This window comes from Ctenopharyngodon idella, chromosome 19, assembly GCF_019924925.1.
Source record: "Ctenopharyngodon idella isolate HZGC_01 chromosome 19, HZGC01, whole genome shotgun sequence".
Lineage (NCBI taxonomy): Eukaryota > Metazoa > Chordata > Actinopteri > Cypriniformes > Xenocyprididae > Ctenopharyngodon > Ctenopharyngodon idella.
In genome coordinates, this window is record NC_067238.1 from 28,753,377 (window position 1) to 28,767,819 (window position 14,443).

At 36.6% G+C, this 14,443-nt stretch overlaps 1 protein-coding gene across 2 annotated transcripts; it reads left to right on the top strand.

The window, feature by feature from the left end:
* Positions 1-1,061: 1,061 nt before the first annotated feature.
* Positions 1,062-14,382, top strand: casd1 (CAS1 domain containing 1). Of its 2 annotated transcripts, XM_051873180.1 has the most exons (19): positions 1,062-1,604; positions 1,729-2,145; positions 3,944-4,040; positions 4,133-4,253; positions 5,243-5,281; positions 5,386-5,448; positions 5,539-5,583; positions 5,668-5,791; positions 5,867-6,069; positions 7,412-7,825; positions 7,933-8,022; positions 8,112-8,231; positions 9,234-9,390; positions 9,538-9,617; positions 9,981-10,082; positions 10,185-10,325; positions 10,407-10,484; positions 10,761-10,853; positions 12,536-14,382. In XM_051873180.1, the coding sequence occupies exons 2-19, from the start codon at positions 1,848-1,850 to the stop codon at positions 12,785-12,787; spliced, it is 2,517 nt and encodes an 838-aa protein (XP_051729140.1). In that variant the 5' UTR covers positions 1,062-1,604; positions 1,729-1,847; the 3' UTR covers positions 12,788-14,382. The 2 variants fall into 2 exon arrangements, with proteins under 2 accessions (XP_051729140.1, XP_051729139.1); XM_051873179.1 differs by having other exon boundaries at positions 1,062-2,145.
* The last annotated feature ends 61 nt before the right edge of the window (positions 14,383-14,443 follow it).

Genomic DNA, 14,443 nt, shown 5'->3' on the forward strand with positions numbered 1-14,443 from the left:
CCGAAATCGCCCCTTATATAGTGCACTATCTGAGGAGACAGCCATTTGTAGTGGTGTCCAAAACCATAGTGGACATTATCGAGTAACAGGAAGTAAGTGCGAAAGACTGTCTTGGGTCTAACAAACACTAAATCTCTTATACTGCTTTGGAATGATATCTGAGGTTAAGAGTATCCCATCATTCATCATGTTCAGGAACTCACATGCTCAGATATAAAGGAAAACATTTCAGTGTAAGATAAATTAATTAGATATTACATATAGGGTTGAATTCATGTTGATTGGGACACTTTTTGCCATTGAGATGACTGGGAAAAAGTGTACCACTCAACTTGAATTCACCTTAAATTTCGTAGTGAAATGCAAAGTATTGCATATTTTATTGACAGAGATGAGTATTTTGTAAAACATTTACAACTGCTTTTTATCACTTCATTAGATGTACCGCAATTAAATTGCGTTGTCTGTTACAGTACATAGGAACTACTAAACAGACATTTAGAAATGTATCTTAAAGTTCAAAGTATTTGAAAAATCTGAAAGTTCTGTTAAAAACTTTACTTGCATTTTTACACTATAATGTAACACTATAAGCATGTCCCATCGAGTAATCAAAAGTTCAACAAATACTTGCGATCTTCACATCCACTTGAATATTTGGACCAAACACAAGAAAAATACGTCATGTAAGTACTTAGACAAGTGGTCAAGTGCAAAGACCGAAAGTGTGGGTATTGGGACAGGCCCGAATTCCTGCATCTCGCCAGAAGATGGCGTCCACAGAACTTCTGGGCCTCACTGTTTTCTCCAAGTAGTGCTCACAGCAGAGCTAAATGATTTCCAGCTCCCCCTCTCTGAATGTAATGGGTAGAGCTTTACCTAGTCGAGCTCCACCTCTGTGGACCTAATGGGAGGAGCCTGACCTAATTAAGTTTAGGGTTGGGGTAGGGTTAGGGTGTGGCAGGGTAGCGTTAGGGCGTGGCTTGACGTTAACATACAGAAAGGGGGAGCTGGACATCAAGCTCCCCCCATTGGCTTTCACGATATTCATGCACTCCTTCAAAAATGAAATTTTGGGTAAAGTCCAGATTTTATGACATGGGCAGGGCTAAGGGTGGTATTACAGAATACAGCTAAAATCTGATTGGCTTCAGGCCTTTGTCCTGGATAATTATTGGTTTTAACTGGGTGGGAGCCACATGATTTATATAACTTAATTCATAACTCATGGATGTTTACTTTTTATTGTCTTTAAGAAACTATGGTTTTTCTAACAGTTTTTGACTATTCAATTTTAACGTTATTTAATAGTAATGGAATCATTGGAAGTGATAAAATATGTCAGCTGGTTAGTATCATATATGAAAAGTATGTGAGTTAGGGTGGTGGTGGTTTGTGTAGAAGAGAGGGACAGGACATTGATGAGCCATTAAATCATATTGAAATGTCCTTTGGAGAGTAATTTCTTACGCCCTGAAACTGTTTGGCACTGTGCTCGTCTTACACAACACAACATTTCGTCCCAGCCAGAACAACCTGATGAACAACATACCAAGGGAGCTCAAAAAAAGAAATATCCGTGTTCTTCACCCTGCAGATGAAAAGTATTATTCAACATAGCATTTACACACCTCTTTGTCTCGATCAAACTACATATATTCGATGTAACCCGGGAAAAGAGGGAAGAGGGAAAAGGTTCAAAGTCTAACTAGATTTGTTTTCCTTCAGCTTATGCAGGACAGTGAAAAGTAATTAAAAAAAGAACCCGAAGGAGTTGTTTGGGAAATCCGGAATAGTTGGAAGGCGAAAGAAAGTAATGAGAAGATAGTAAAACCTGAAAGGTGGATATGAAAGGTGATACAACAGCAACATCAGACTCCAATCAACGCTCGACTGCAGAAGCTGAAGCTGAGGCAGAGGCACACGCGGGAAGCGGGCACGCGCTGTTCGGCTCTGCCTTCGTCAGCTTCGCCGCAGCTCGTCTGTCTGCCTGTTGTCATGGAGGAGCCAAGATGGCGGTCCTGGCCTATAGCCTAGGCAAACGGGAAATAAATCAGTATTTCAGTATCAAAAATGCAAAATTGTTGTCTGTCGCCGCCGTCATTCTTCTCACTGTGTTTCACTCGGTTTCTCGACATTATGGAGGTAAGTGTTTGTGTAACAGTGTGTGAGAAAGAGCTGCGTGTTTGTATTAGCATCAATGCTAAAGCTGTCACTCAGTGTTTGCAGTCAGCGTGTGCGCGTGTCTGTCATTGCTAGATAACAGCTACAGCTTTGCTCGTGCAAACTCAGTTAAATTGTGGCCGCTTTGTTAAAACGGACGTCTGTTGGGTGCACTTTTATTACTGAGCACAACATTTTATCTGCCAACGACTTTAGCTAATCAATAACAGGTTAACGCTCAAATCAGTATTGTCGCCCAGCTGGCAAAAGCCTGTCTGTCATCACCGTTGCATTTCCAGTTAGACTTGATTTTTTGACGCATAGCGCCAAATAGGCTATATCTCAAAATGAATTGCCTAGGTAGTATTCTGGAGCATTATAGGCGTGTCTGATGCCCACAAATAAATAAGTAGTTCACTAGATTCAAATGCTTGTAGTATCTCTATTCTTAAGTCTATTTCAGGTAACTTCAGTCAATCCTATAGGTGTAACCATATCCTATACAGTAACCATGGTTGATCATTAATCTAGTACTGACATGTGTTGACAAATATTGAAAGCTTAGTATTGTTATTGGTTTTATCCTAATATTTAGGCATGTTCAATTAATTTTATTGTGCTCTATTAGGATTGTGCAGTGCATATTTGTTTAAACAAATTAATGATCTTATCTCATAGTCAGATTTTCATTGTTTACATCATTTACTTACTGTGTTTAAAATGAAATACAATTTAAATACAGTTGCATGTATAATAGAGTAATTGAATCAAAAAATATTAAACAGCACAACTGCTTTCAACATTGATAACAACAAATGTTTATTGAGCAGCAAATCGGCATATTGGAATGATTTTAAAATGATTCGAAATACAATTTAAATGCAGTTTTGCATGTATAATAAAGTAATGAAAGATACAAATGTTCTCCTGTTGGTCCGTTTATACCAGTAGTTCACATTCTTTCTTGCTTTACGTCTTCTTTAGCCCTGAGGTTATTTAAAATATGTGATATGAACAAATATCCTATTCTACCATGCTGGCATAGAAGCTGCATGAGAGGCAAATGGAGGAAGAAAATATATTGAAAGTGAAAACACCTTACATTTTTTTTAATTTAAATTATTCCTGTAATGCAAAGCTGAATTTTTCAGCCTTCATATTGGAATGATTTCTGAAGGATCATGTGACAATGAAACATTCAGCTTTGCATTACAGGAATAATTTACATTTTAAAATGTAAAGTGTTTTCAGTTCACTTTTCAATGTTTTCTGCCTCTCATGCAGCTTCTTTGCCAGCATGGTAGGACAGGATATTTGTTCATATCACATATTTTTAATTTTAAATAACCTCAGGGCTAATGAAAAAGTAAAGAAAGAAAGAATGTGAACTACTGGTATAACCGGATCAACGGGGGAACATTTGTATCTGTCATTACTTTATTATACATGCATTTAAATTGTATTTCAAATCATTTTAAAATCATTGCAATATGCTGATTTGCTGCTCAATAAACATTTGTTGTCAATGTTGAAAGCAGTTGTGCTATTTAATATTTTTGTGGAAACTGATGCATTTTTTTCAGGATTCTTTGATGAATAAAATGTTTAAAAGAACAACATTTATTTGAATATAACTTATAACTTGTATTTGTAACCATGTAAAAGTATTTACTGTCACGTTTGAACAAATTGAAGGAATTTCTTTAAAAAACAAATAAAATCTTACAGACCCTTTCCTGAATTTGGTTTATTCACTGTAATTATGTGTCGTTTCTTTCAGGCAGTGACACATGTGACTGGCTTTTATCTAGTGGACGTTTTTTAGGGGATAATGTGTGGCAGCCCTATGGCTGTATGTTACACAAGTACAAAAGCACGTAAGTCATGTTGTCATTGTTAATGTACATCAGTGATGTATGTGGCATAGATATGTGGGCTGGAATTTACAGTCTTTTTTGTTGTCTTTCAGTGAAGCAAAGTTTTGCCTCAGAGAGAAGAGAATAGCTTTTGTAGGAGACTCTAGAATACGTCAGCTCTTCTATTCTTTCATCAAAATGATGAACCCGGAGGTGAAAGAAGTTGGGAACAAGGTTTGTTGTTGCTATTCATTTCAGTAAGCATTCTTTTGGTTAACTGGTATGTATTCCAAACCAGAGTGAAAATTTACTTCATAGTTGTGTTTCGTTGGATGGCCCAGCAAGCAATTGAGAGTTTAAAGGGATAGTTCACCCAAAAATAAATTTACTCACTCTCAAGTTGTTCCATCCAAACCGATATGAATCTCTTTCTTCTGCTAAACACAAAAGAAGATATTTTGAAGAAATAGGTTTGGAACAACTTGAGGATGAGTAAATGATGACAGAATTTTCATTTTTTGGTGAACTATCCCTTTAATACATATGCCAAAGGCTGCAGTTAAACTAAAAAGGAAAAGGGTGTAACTGTTCCTGTTTACCACAGGATTACCTCTGGTATTTTAATATATGCCTCAGATAAAAGCAGTTGTTTATAGACATTAACCTGCATGCAGTCATTTTTGTTTTTGTATAGAAGACCTTTTCTAAAGAGTTTTGTATGACATTAGTGAAAAGTGTATGATAATGGGGTTGCAGATTCATCTCAACATGTCTGCCCAACCTCAATGTATGATAAAATAACGAATAGTTTTTTTTTAGCCCGCTGATGTGACTGGAGTTTTCATTTCATGTCATTTAACATGATTTAAAATCACCATAAAATTAAAATGAACAATTCTTATTTTTTTATGGAATGTTGCAGTGTTTATTAATGATTTATCCGTGCACATATGTATTATTTTTTTTATTAAAAAAAATATATGTGCCCCATAATCTGTAATAATAATTTTTTTAAGGAAAAATTATAATTTGTAATTATATTTGTAATTATTTTTTTCAAAATTAATAAGGATAATGCATTTTATAAAGATATAATATAAATACATTTAATGCTAAAACTTTATTATTATAAATATACAGTAGATGCAGTAACGGTTATAAATATGTCATTTATTATGAGTAAAGTTATTTTATTTTTCTGTTTTTATCAATTGTTTCACCAGCATGAAAACATCCCCTTTGTAGATGGTGATTCCACTGTGGTAAGTATTTTTAATTAGTTGTGTCCGGTGCAGCAGAAAGTTTCATTTTATTTGAGACTTGATCTATCACAGTTATTGAACTCAAAATATGTTCCATATCGTAGAACTTCCTGTGGTATGCAGAAGTGAACAATTCCTTGAAGGAGCAGTTGATGTTATGGACAGAGGTAAAGACAATTAAATTGTACTGGATACAAAAAAGGCGGGTTCTTACATTACAGGCTTAAGAATCTTGTCTCATTTCTCAATAATTATAGGGATCTGCTTCCAAACCACACATCATCATCATTGGTGCTGCTACGGTGAGTTCTTGTTTGCAATCATCATGCCTTCAGGTGCTATTAATGAAAATCAGTCTAATGACTGATGTTTGTGGTTTTCAACAGTGGTCCATTAAGTTGCACAACGGCAAGAGTGAGGCACTCTTTCAGTACAAAGCAAACCTCACGGCTATATCAGACACACTGGAAAAACTAGCTGAGCACAGTGAAGTCTATTGGGTTCTGCAAGGTGAGTTTTAAAATCCAGATGCTCTGTAACCCTTCATGTTCCTGTCTTATGTTTTTATTCTTCCTGTTTATGTAGATCCTGTTTATGAGGATGTGCTAAGTGACAGTCGAAAGATGATCACAAACGAGCAGATAAATCTGTACAACGAGGCGGCGGTTAGCACTCTAAATACCAGCAAAAAGAAGGTCAAGTTCTTGGAGGCCTCTCGGCAAGCTGCTATGGAGACCATTTCCCAGTCGGTGGATGGCCTGCACCTTCCTGAGAGCACAAGAGATGTTGTAAGTCTACACATGAGTCTTAGGGCATTTTCAGACCTGTAGACTTTTGCTTTGTTCCAAAACGGGGATTATGCAGCCTTCACATCCTATAGGAATTATTAGTTTCCTAGTTAAAAATTGGACATGAGCGCCCTCTCAAGTCGTATTTACCACTGGGAAGCTTGGGGATAATTAATACCTAAGATCCCGAGATGGGCGGGCCATAAACTTTAAACATGGCAGAGAATGATTGCTGCTTTGACTGGAATTCTTTATATTTTTTTCACCTTGTCTTGTTGTTAAATTAGAGCATATTTACAAATATGAATAATTATATAAAGCGTATTGTATGTTTTATACACTGTGAAAATAGCCTATATTTGACTGAAATTTGGCTTTAATAAGATTTTCCCAATAAACAGGCAAGAATAAACCTGGATTCCTCCATGATTCCTGTTCTTTCAGACAAAAAAAGCACTTGAATGCGATGAGCTCGTAATCATGACTATAGAAGTGGGAAGTAGGAAACTTCCAATAGTGTGTGAAGGCAGCAATAAATAAATTTACAATGTTGCAATTTCTTCCTGGCTTGGCTCACTTTTTCAAGATAACAATTCTGAACAGATCAAAATTTATTACAAGTAAACTGTACTCTCATTGGTCAGAGTGCACTGTTTATGTTCCGGGATTCGTCTCACAGCGGTCATCCATCAGAATGGATAGACAACTGCTCTGCATGGATTAAAGGGGACCCATTATGCCCCTTTTAACAAGATGTAATATAAGACTCTGGTGTCCCCAGAATGTGTCTGTGAAGTTTCAGCTCAAAATCCCCCACAGATCATTTATTATAGCTTGTCAAATTTGCCCCTACTTGGCTGTGAGCAAAAACACGCCATTTTTTGTGTGTCCCTTTAAATGCAAATGAGCTGTTGCTCCCAGCCCACTTTCCAAAAGAGGGCAGAGCTTTAACAGCTCACACTTGGGTTGCTCAACAACAACAAAGCTGGAGAATCTCACTCAGTCAAAATGAGGATTGTCAGTAACGGTGTTCAGCCTTACATTGTTCAAACCGGAGTCAGACACTGATGGAGAGACTCAGGAAGAAGTTACAACTTTTAGAATGAAACTGGACGTTTCTGAACGGTTAGTGGATAAATTTATGTAGTCGCTGTGGAGTTGATTCAACTCATCGACTAGCATGTGCTGTCATGTTAATCTTTTGTGCAAGAGAAAATGCACCAGGTTCTGAAACAACCACTCCAAACAAGCCAGGTGTGAAAACACCCTTAGTTTTGACAATTATTAGTAGTTCCATTTTTTATTCTTTTTAACACAATTAAATTATTTCCTCTCTTCACAGGGTGCCATGGTTCTGATGAACTCCATGTGCAACAAGATCCTGAAGCCCATTGACGGCTCATGCTGTCAGAGCGCTCCTCCGCTAAGCGTCCTTCAGAAGCTAGCTGCTGGCCTCTTCCTGGTGTGCATCATCTGCTTTCTCCTCCTGGGCTTTAGCAAACATAATAAGAGCAGGCCCATTCCTGATGTGGAGAGTGGAGAAGAGAAGAAACCCCCCGTTGTTATGGGTCAACTCAACCCAAAGGGTCCGCTACTGGCCATTTGCAAAATGAGCCTTATCATGTTGTACTTCTACCTGTGTGACAGGGCAGACATTTTTATGAAGGAACAGAAATTCTACACACATTCTACCTTTTTCATCCCTCTTATCTACATCTTCGTTCTGGGCATCTTCTACAATGAGAACAGCAAAGAGGTAACACTGACTCTTGGGAAATTGTTGCGTTTTTCTAGTCCGAAATAGGAGTCAAATTCTGTTTAGATATACATACTGATATTCTCAATTTTCATGTTTCTTTTCAGACAAAACTCCTGAACAGAGAGCAAACAGATGAATGGAAGGGCTGGATGCAGCTGGTTATCCTTATTTACCACATTTCTGGAGCTAGCGCTGTACGTTTTTTAATAGCTTTGTTTTGGATTACTTTGCATTTGTAGTGACTGCACTCTCAATTTCCTTTTATATCTATTTGCTTCCTCAGTTCATACCTGTGTACATGCATGTCCGTGTCCTGGTAGCTGCGTATCTCTTCCAAACAGGATATGGACACTTCTCATTCTTCTGGCTAAAGGGAGACTTTGGACTTTACAGAGTGTGTCAGGTAATTGTTGCCCAACTCTGCTTGTCTTGTTTTCCTGTATGCACCAGTGGCATGTGTTGGTCCTTTGTCACTGGTTTTAGTCTGAAACCATTAGTTTGAAGGGTTTTAGTTGAATAAAGAAATGAATACTTTTATTTCAGCAAGCAGACATTATATTGGTCAAAAGTGACAGTAAAACATTTATAATGTTACAAAAGATTTCTATTTTAAAAAAATGCTTTTTTTAAACTTTGTTCATCAAACAATCCTGAAAAACGTATCACATTTTCCTACAAAAAATTAAGCCCCACAACTGTTTTCAACATTGATAATAATAAGAAATGTTTCTTGAGCAGAAAATCAGCATATTAGAATGATTTCTGAAGGATCATGTGACACTGAAGACTGGAGTAATGATGCTGAAAATTCAGCTTTGATCACAGGAATAAATTACTTTTTAAAATATATTATAATAGAAAACAGTTATTTTAATTTGTAATAATATTTTACTGTATTTTCGATCAAATGCAGCCTTGGTGAGCACGAGACTTATCAAAACCCAAACTTTTGAACAGTAAAGTATATTATCATACTATTTATTAAAGCTAAAATCACAATAAAATATGATTTATATTAATAATATCATACATTATTATAAATAATATTATTTATGCTAAAATATCAATCTCTTCAAGTTTGCATTTTTAAACATGTTTACATTTATTAAAAAATAACTAACAATATAGTAATATAATTTTTTTTTTTTTTTTTAAATCAATTTTAATTAAACTGTCAGCTATTGTTTTTAATAGTCACCTTCTTTATGGATGATTAGTAGTTTGAAGTTAAAGTTTATAATTTACTAGATTATGGTTTGTTGGCTTTCTGTTATTGTGCAATGTAGAACAATTTTGTTTTAAAGTAGATAAAGTGACCAAACTTATTATTCATTGAACATGCTAATCTTAATGCATATTGGCACAGTATGATATAAATAATGAGTCCTTTCTGTTTGTCTTTTAGGTTCTCTTCAGGCTTAACTTCCTTGTGGTGGTGCTGTGTCTGGTTATGGACAGGCCTTATCAGTTCTATTACTTCGTGCCTCTTGTCACCTTTTGGTTTGCAGTTATTTATGCCACAATGGCTTTGTGGCCACAGATTCTTCAGAAGCAAGCCAATGGTAATTGATGTCACATAACAATATTTGCATTTGTTTATTCAGAAGACACTAAACAATCCTAACATCATTTTTTTAAACACATTTGATTTAATATATTAAGAATTGAAATAATGTTTTCTCTTTTTTCCCCCCCTCAATAACATGCAGGTAGTGCATTCTGGAATCTGGCACTTCTGTTGAAACTTCTGGTTTTGCTGTTTTTCATCTGCTTCTTTGCGTACTCACAAGTGAGTTTCTCTCTTACAGCAGGACTGTTTTGGTTTAAATTTGGGTTACGATTTAGTTCAATAGTCCACTTTAGACATTCTACCAACTATAAGTGACTTTGCTACTACATGTCAGCGAACTCTCATTAGAGTATTAGTAGACTGATAGCTTAGGGTTAGGAGAATAAGTTGACATGTACTTGTAAAATTAATTATAGTTAGTAGAATGTCTGCTGGGGAGCATCAAAATAAAGTGTTAGCAGATATTAAGCAGACAGTCTCTAATGACTGGTAGTTGACATGTAATTGCAAAGTTACTTATAGTTAGTAGAATGCCTAATGTGGACCATCAAAATAAATTTGCGTTTAAATCTTTTTTTGCAGGAACTCTTTGAGAGTGTTTTCTCTGTTTGGCCTGTTTCAAAGCTCTTTGAGCTGCAAGGTAGCATCCATGAGTGGTGGTTCAGGTGGAAACTTGATCGATTTGTACGTAAAAAAAAAAATTCATTTGAATGAGTAAGAACTGTAAAACATTTCTCAAATTCACAACTTGAAGTAACGGATTTTTTCTGCTCTTTTGGATGCTAGGCTGTGATCAATGGGATGCTCTTTGCCTTCATATACCTGCTGCTTCAGAAATGTCAGTTGCTCTCTGAAGGCAAAGGAGAGCCTCTCTTCTCCAACAAGATTTCCAACTGTCTGCTCTTCGTCTCTGTGGTTTCTTTTATTGTAAGGCTTATTCTCTCTCTCTCTCTTCGAGACACTTAAATTTTAATCTGACTCCTTCACAGTTGATTCTTTTGTTCACAGACATACTCCATTTGGGCCAGTGGGTGCAAAAACAAGTCTGAGTGTAATGAGATGCATCCGTATATTTCTGTTGTCCAGGCAAGTACCCATTACCACTACATGCTCTTTTATGTTCTCATTCACAGCTTTAACTATGGATGATTTAACCAAACCTTGAAAAGAAAAATTCTTTTGACTGTTCATAACCGCACTAACCTTTATCACAGATGATTCACACAGTCAGAAGGCTTTTGTGGGAACAGAAAGAACATTTGCAACCTAAAATAATGGATCCATTTCAAAAGGCTTTTTGTTTCGTTCTGTTGTGCCTGTGAGGCTGCCGACTTTTCATCACTGCACTTTTTCTGCCCACAGATTCTGGCTTTCATTTTGATCCGGAATATTCCTGGTTACGCTCGCTCTTTGTACAGTTCATTCTTTGCATGGTTTGGAAAGATCTCCCTAGAGGTGAGACTTCGCTGCAAACAAACATTTTATAAGAATACTCTAGGTTATTGTCAACATCATATTGATAATATTTTTGGCATACGGTTGATTAGGACGGACAATTCCAACTTGTCCCTCATTAAGTATATAAAATGAACAAGAAACACATTTACAGTAATACACAATCCTGTAGGCACCAATGTGAATGAATGTTTAAAATATGCGGAAAACAAACTACTCCACCATTTTGAATGTTTAGCCATAATACCCAAGTATTAAGGTGTGGTCACATTTACCATTGTTTTACGAATTTTCGGGGACGAAATCCAGTCAGGAGTAATCCACGCAATCTGTAATTTTACGTTAGGGCAAAAGATTTCCCAACGCAGATTTTCCAACGTGTTCAAGTTGTTCGCCATGTTAGGTTTGAAAGTGACTTCTGTGTGAGGTGCTTCATACATTACTACACTGTTAACAATGGCCTTTTTTACAGTCCCTTAAATTTAACTAATGTGACCCACACATTATAAAGGCATATGTAATTTTTCGCCGCTCAAAACAAAGGTGTAGCTTGATGACACTTTGATTTCGTGGAATCATGGGAGGTTTCGTCTCCTTACGTCTACAGCCGGTGGTAAAGAATCCAACGGGCAGAAATCATATTCATGGATGAACGGATGTATTAAAGATTTATTAACATTACTATAGCGTGAAGAGGGGTGTGGCTGAAAACCGTTGGTGCGATTGCTAATGAGAGACGAGCGTGACACGCGTCTTGAGAGCAGCTGAGCTTTTATTATGCCACAAATGACCGCTTCTGCTTCTTCCGGTCATGCGTATGTGGGGGTAACGCAGTGCTGTTTATCAAATTAGATACATTCGTGTGTTGAAAGTTGTTATAGTGCTACCCTGCGTTCGCTCGGCGGCTGCTATGAGACACTTGGTGCACACTGCAGTAAGCTAGAATGATATTAGGCATTGTAAAACATGGTATTTGTGGTAAATCAAGTAAACGAGATTTAAACAAACTTACTGTGTTATAATATATAACATTGTTCTTGTGGTTTTTATATATTTTAATACAAAAATCTTACATATTGTGCCTTCAAGTGTACTGTAAATGTGGTTCCAATTTAATTTTTACCACCTGAGGAATAAATTCACAATTGAAGTGAGTTTAATTCAGAAAGTCCACATTTCTTCAAAGAGCTGAACTTGATTTTGATTTATAGTGCCCCTATTATACTTTGTCAGATATTAGCTTTCATGTTGTGTGTTATGTAGCTGTTTGTGAATGTAAAAGGTTTGCAAAGTTTCAAAGATCAAAGTGCATAATAAATGGAGTTATTGGCTGAGGAAGCTACCAGAGCTGAAATTCAGATATGGTGATAGGTGTTTTGTTTGACATGCACTGTAAGTGGTTGACCAATCACAACAGACTAGGTCGTCTGACCAATCAGAGCAGAGTAGGCTCTCAGAAAGTAGAGGTTTAGAGAGACTGAATCCTTGATCAAACTGTTTCAGACACCGATTCTGCAATGTATATTATGAATTAAAATTAAAGTGTTTTTTTGTACCTAGATGCACGTAAACCTATTGTACGAGAACACAAAAATGAGGAACCTGTAAAATGGCATAATAGGGGCACTTTAAGAAAATAAATTATTGGAACCATTCTAACATTCTTCTTGTTTTCCCACCAGCTCTTCATATGCCAGTATCATATTTGGCTGGCAGCGGACACCAAGGGCATCCTGGTCCTCATTCCAGGAAACCCCACCTTAAACATTATCGTCAGCACATTCATCTTCGTCTGTGTAGCTCATGAGATCTCCCAGATCACCAATGACTTGGCCCAGGTGGCCATTCCTAAAGAGAGCGGGCCTCTGCTGAAGAGACTGCTGGGGGCAGGAGTCTTTCTAGTGCTGGTACTGATACTGTCCCAAAACGAGTAATTCAGGGCAATCAGAGACAGTAGCACACCTCATCCGGTGAGGATTCTAATGGATCTGTGTGTATAAAACAAATAAACTCCCACCAGCCTAGAACGTTTTTTTTCCTAGGAGTTGATCCAGCGAATTCTTTCGGCACTGGTCTATATACAAAACTCAAGCTGGAACGGAAGCCAAGGACCGTAGAGCAACAGTGACTGAGATGAACAAATAAGGATTCTTAAGCAGGATGTTTGCAGTAGACAAATCACACAGACTATGTGCAGATAAGTCAAGAACACTCGTGCTCCGTCCGCTCTTCTCTTATAGCTTTGAGGTGTTTTAGGGACAGTATTTAATAATTTATGTTTATATTTTATACTGTGGGTCTGTGTTTGTGTCTCTTCATAGTTTTTCCTGTTCTGTTTTATACATGATGCCCATGACTGCAAAATGTGAAGAAGTAACACATTCCTTGTAAAACTGATAGTGCGCCATTGGCTCGTGCACCAAATGTTTCGTTACAAACAATCAGTTCATATCACACCAGCAGCTTTAGCCTTCAGATGAACAACCTCCGAACTTTGGATTATTGAAACGTTAACATTCATTTATTGCTGTTATAAAATGAACTCGAACAATGGCAGCGAATTTAATGAGATGTATACTTTACAATTGGAAAATGGGGTGGTGCCACTACTAAGGGAATCCATAAGCACATTCTGCTTCTATCAGAATGTTTTTCAGAATGTTTTAATTTGCTGGAGGAACAGCATTTGAACTATCAAGACAAAATCATGTGCTTTGATCAGACACATTCAGAACACGACGGCCTCTTTCATTTGCACTGAGCGGGGCGTCTTCCCTGCAAACTTTAAAGTATTTGAGCCAGTTACTTGTTTGGTTTTCTTACCACATGGGTTTACACAGTTCATAAGAATTCAGCTTAATGTTAGAGCCAGTTTTGTCTACGATCAGTGACCTCATTATTTATTGTCTAATGTGCGTCTTCATGTTCTCTCCAACTGCTTGAATTGCAGCAACCGAAGCCTGATGTTCATGTTTAACTTGATGTATTTTTTTTTTTAAATATATTATATTTAAAAGAGTTACATTTAATTGTCAGTTACCTGATAATGCTGTAAATAAATCCTTCATTATGTGCCATTGAGATAAAAGTGGCACTTCGTTCTAGTTACAAATACTGACAATTTTGGCTGAAAAGTTGATTTACTTTGAAACTATTACATTTTTAACTCTACTTTTCATAGCAGTTCAGTATATGTGAATTTACAAGCAGCTGCAAGGTATATTCATTTTTTTTCCATCAGTGAAAATGTTTTTTTTCTAAGCAAAGCAAAATTTGTACAGATCGCCATCAACTGGCACATTCAAGCAACTGACTGTAAATGTTTATTTGTCTTTTTCACTTTGTTCATAAAACAAATTATTTGTATAGTTCGCTTTAAGTTTTATTTAAAGAAACCCCAAAGGCCTCAAAGGAAATGTTTTTGTGTATGTACAATACATTTTTCCTAAAATGTGAAAATATTCATTTAATTCGGAAATGCCTTCATCTTATTGTACAGTCAATGTTGATAAATTCCTTCTCAAAAACATGTCAGTTTTTTTATTCATCTTCATTTCTGTTTAAATATCTATCTATACTTGCATCCCCAG

Bases quoted from the DNA above. Each gene is read 5' to 3' on its own strand.
- casd1 (XM_051873179.1), top strand. From the start codon at position 1,848: ATGAAAGGTGATACAACAGCAACATCAGACTCCAATCAACGCTCGACT. The intron at 6,070-7,411 runs GTAAGTCTACAC...CTCTCTTCACAG, and splicing joins CTGAGAGCACAAGAGATGTT to GGTGCCATGGTTCTGATGAA. The intron at 9,618-9,980 runs GTGAGTTTCTCT...CTTTTTTTGCAG, and splicing joins GCTTCTTTGCGTACTCACAA to GAACTCTTTGAGAGTGTTTT.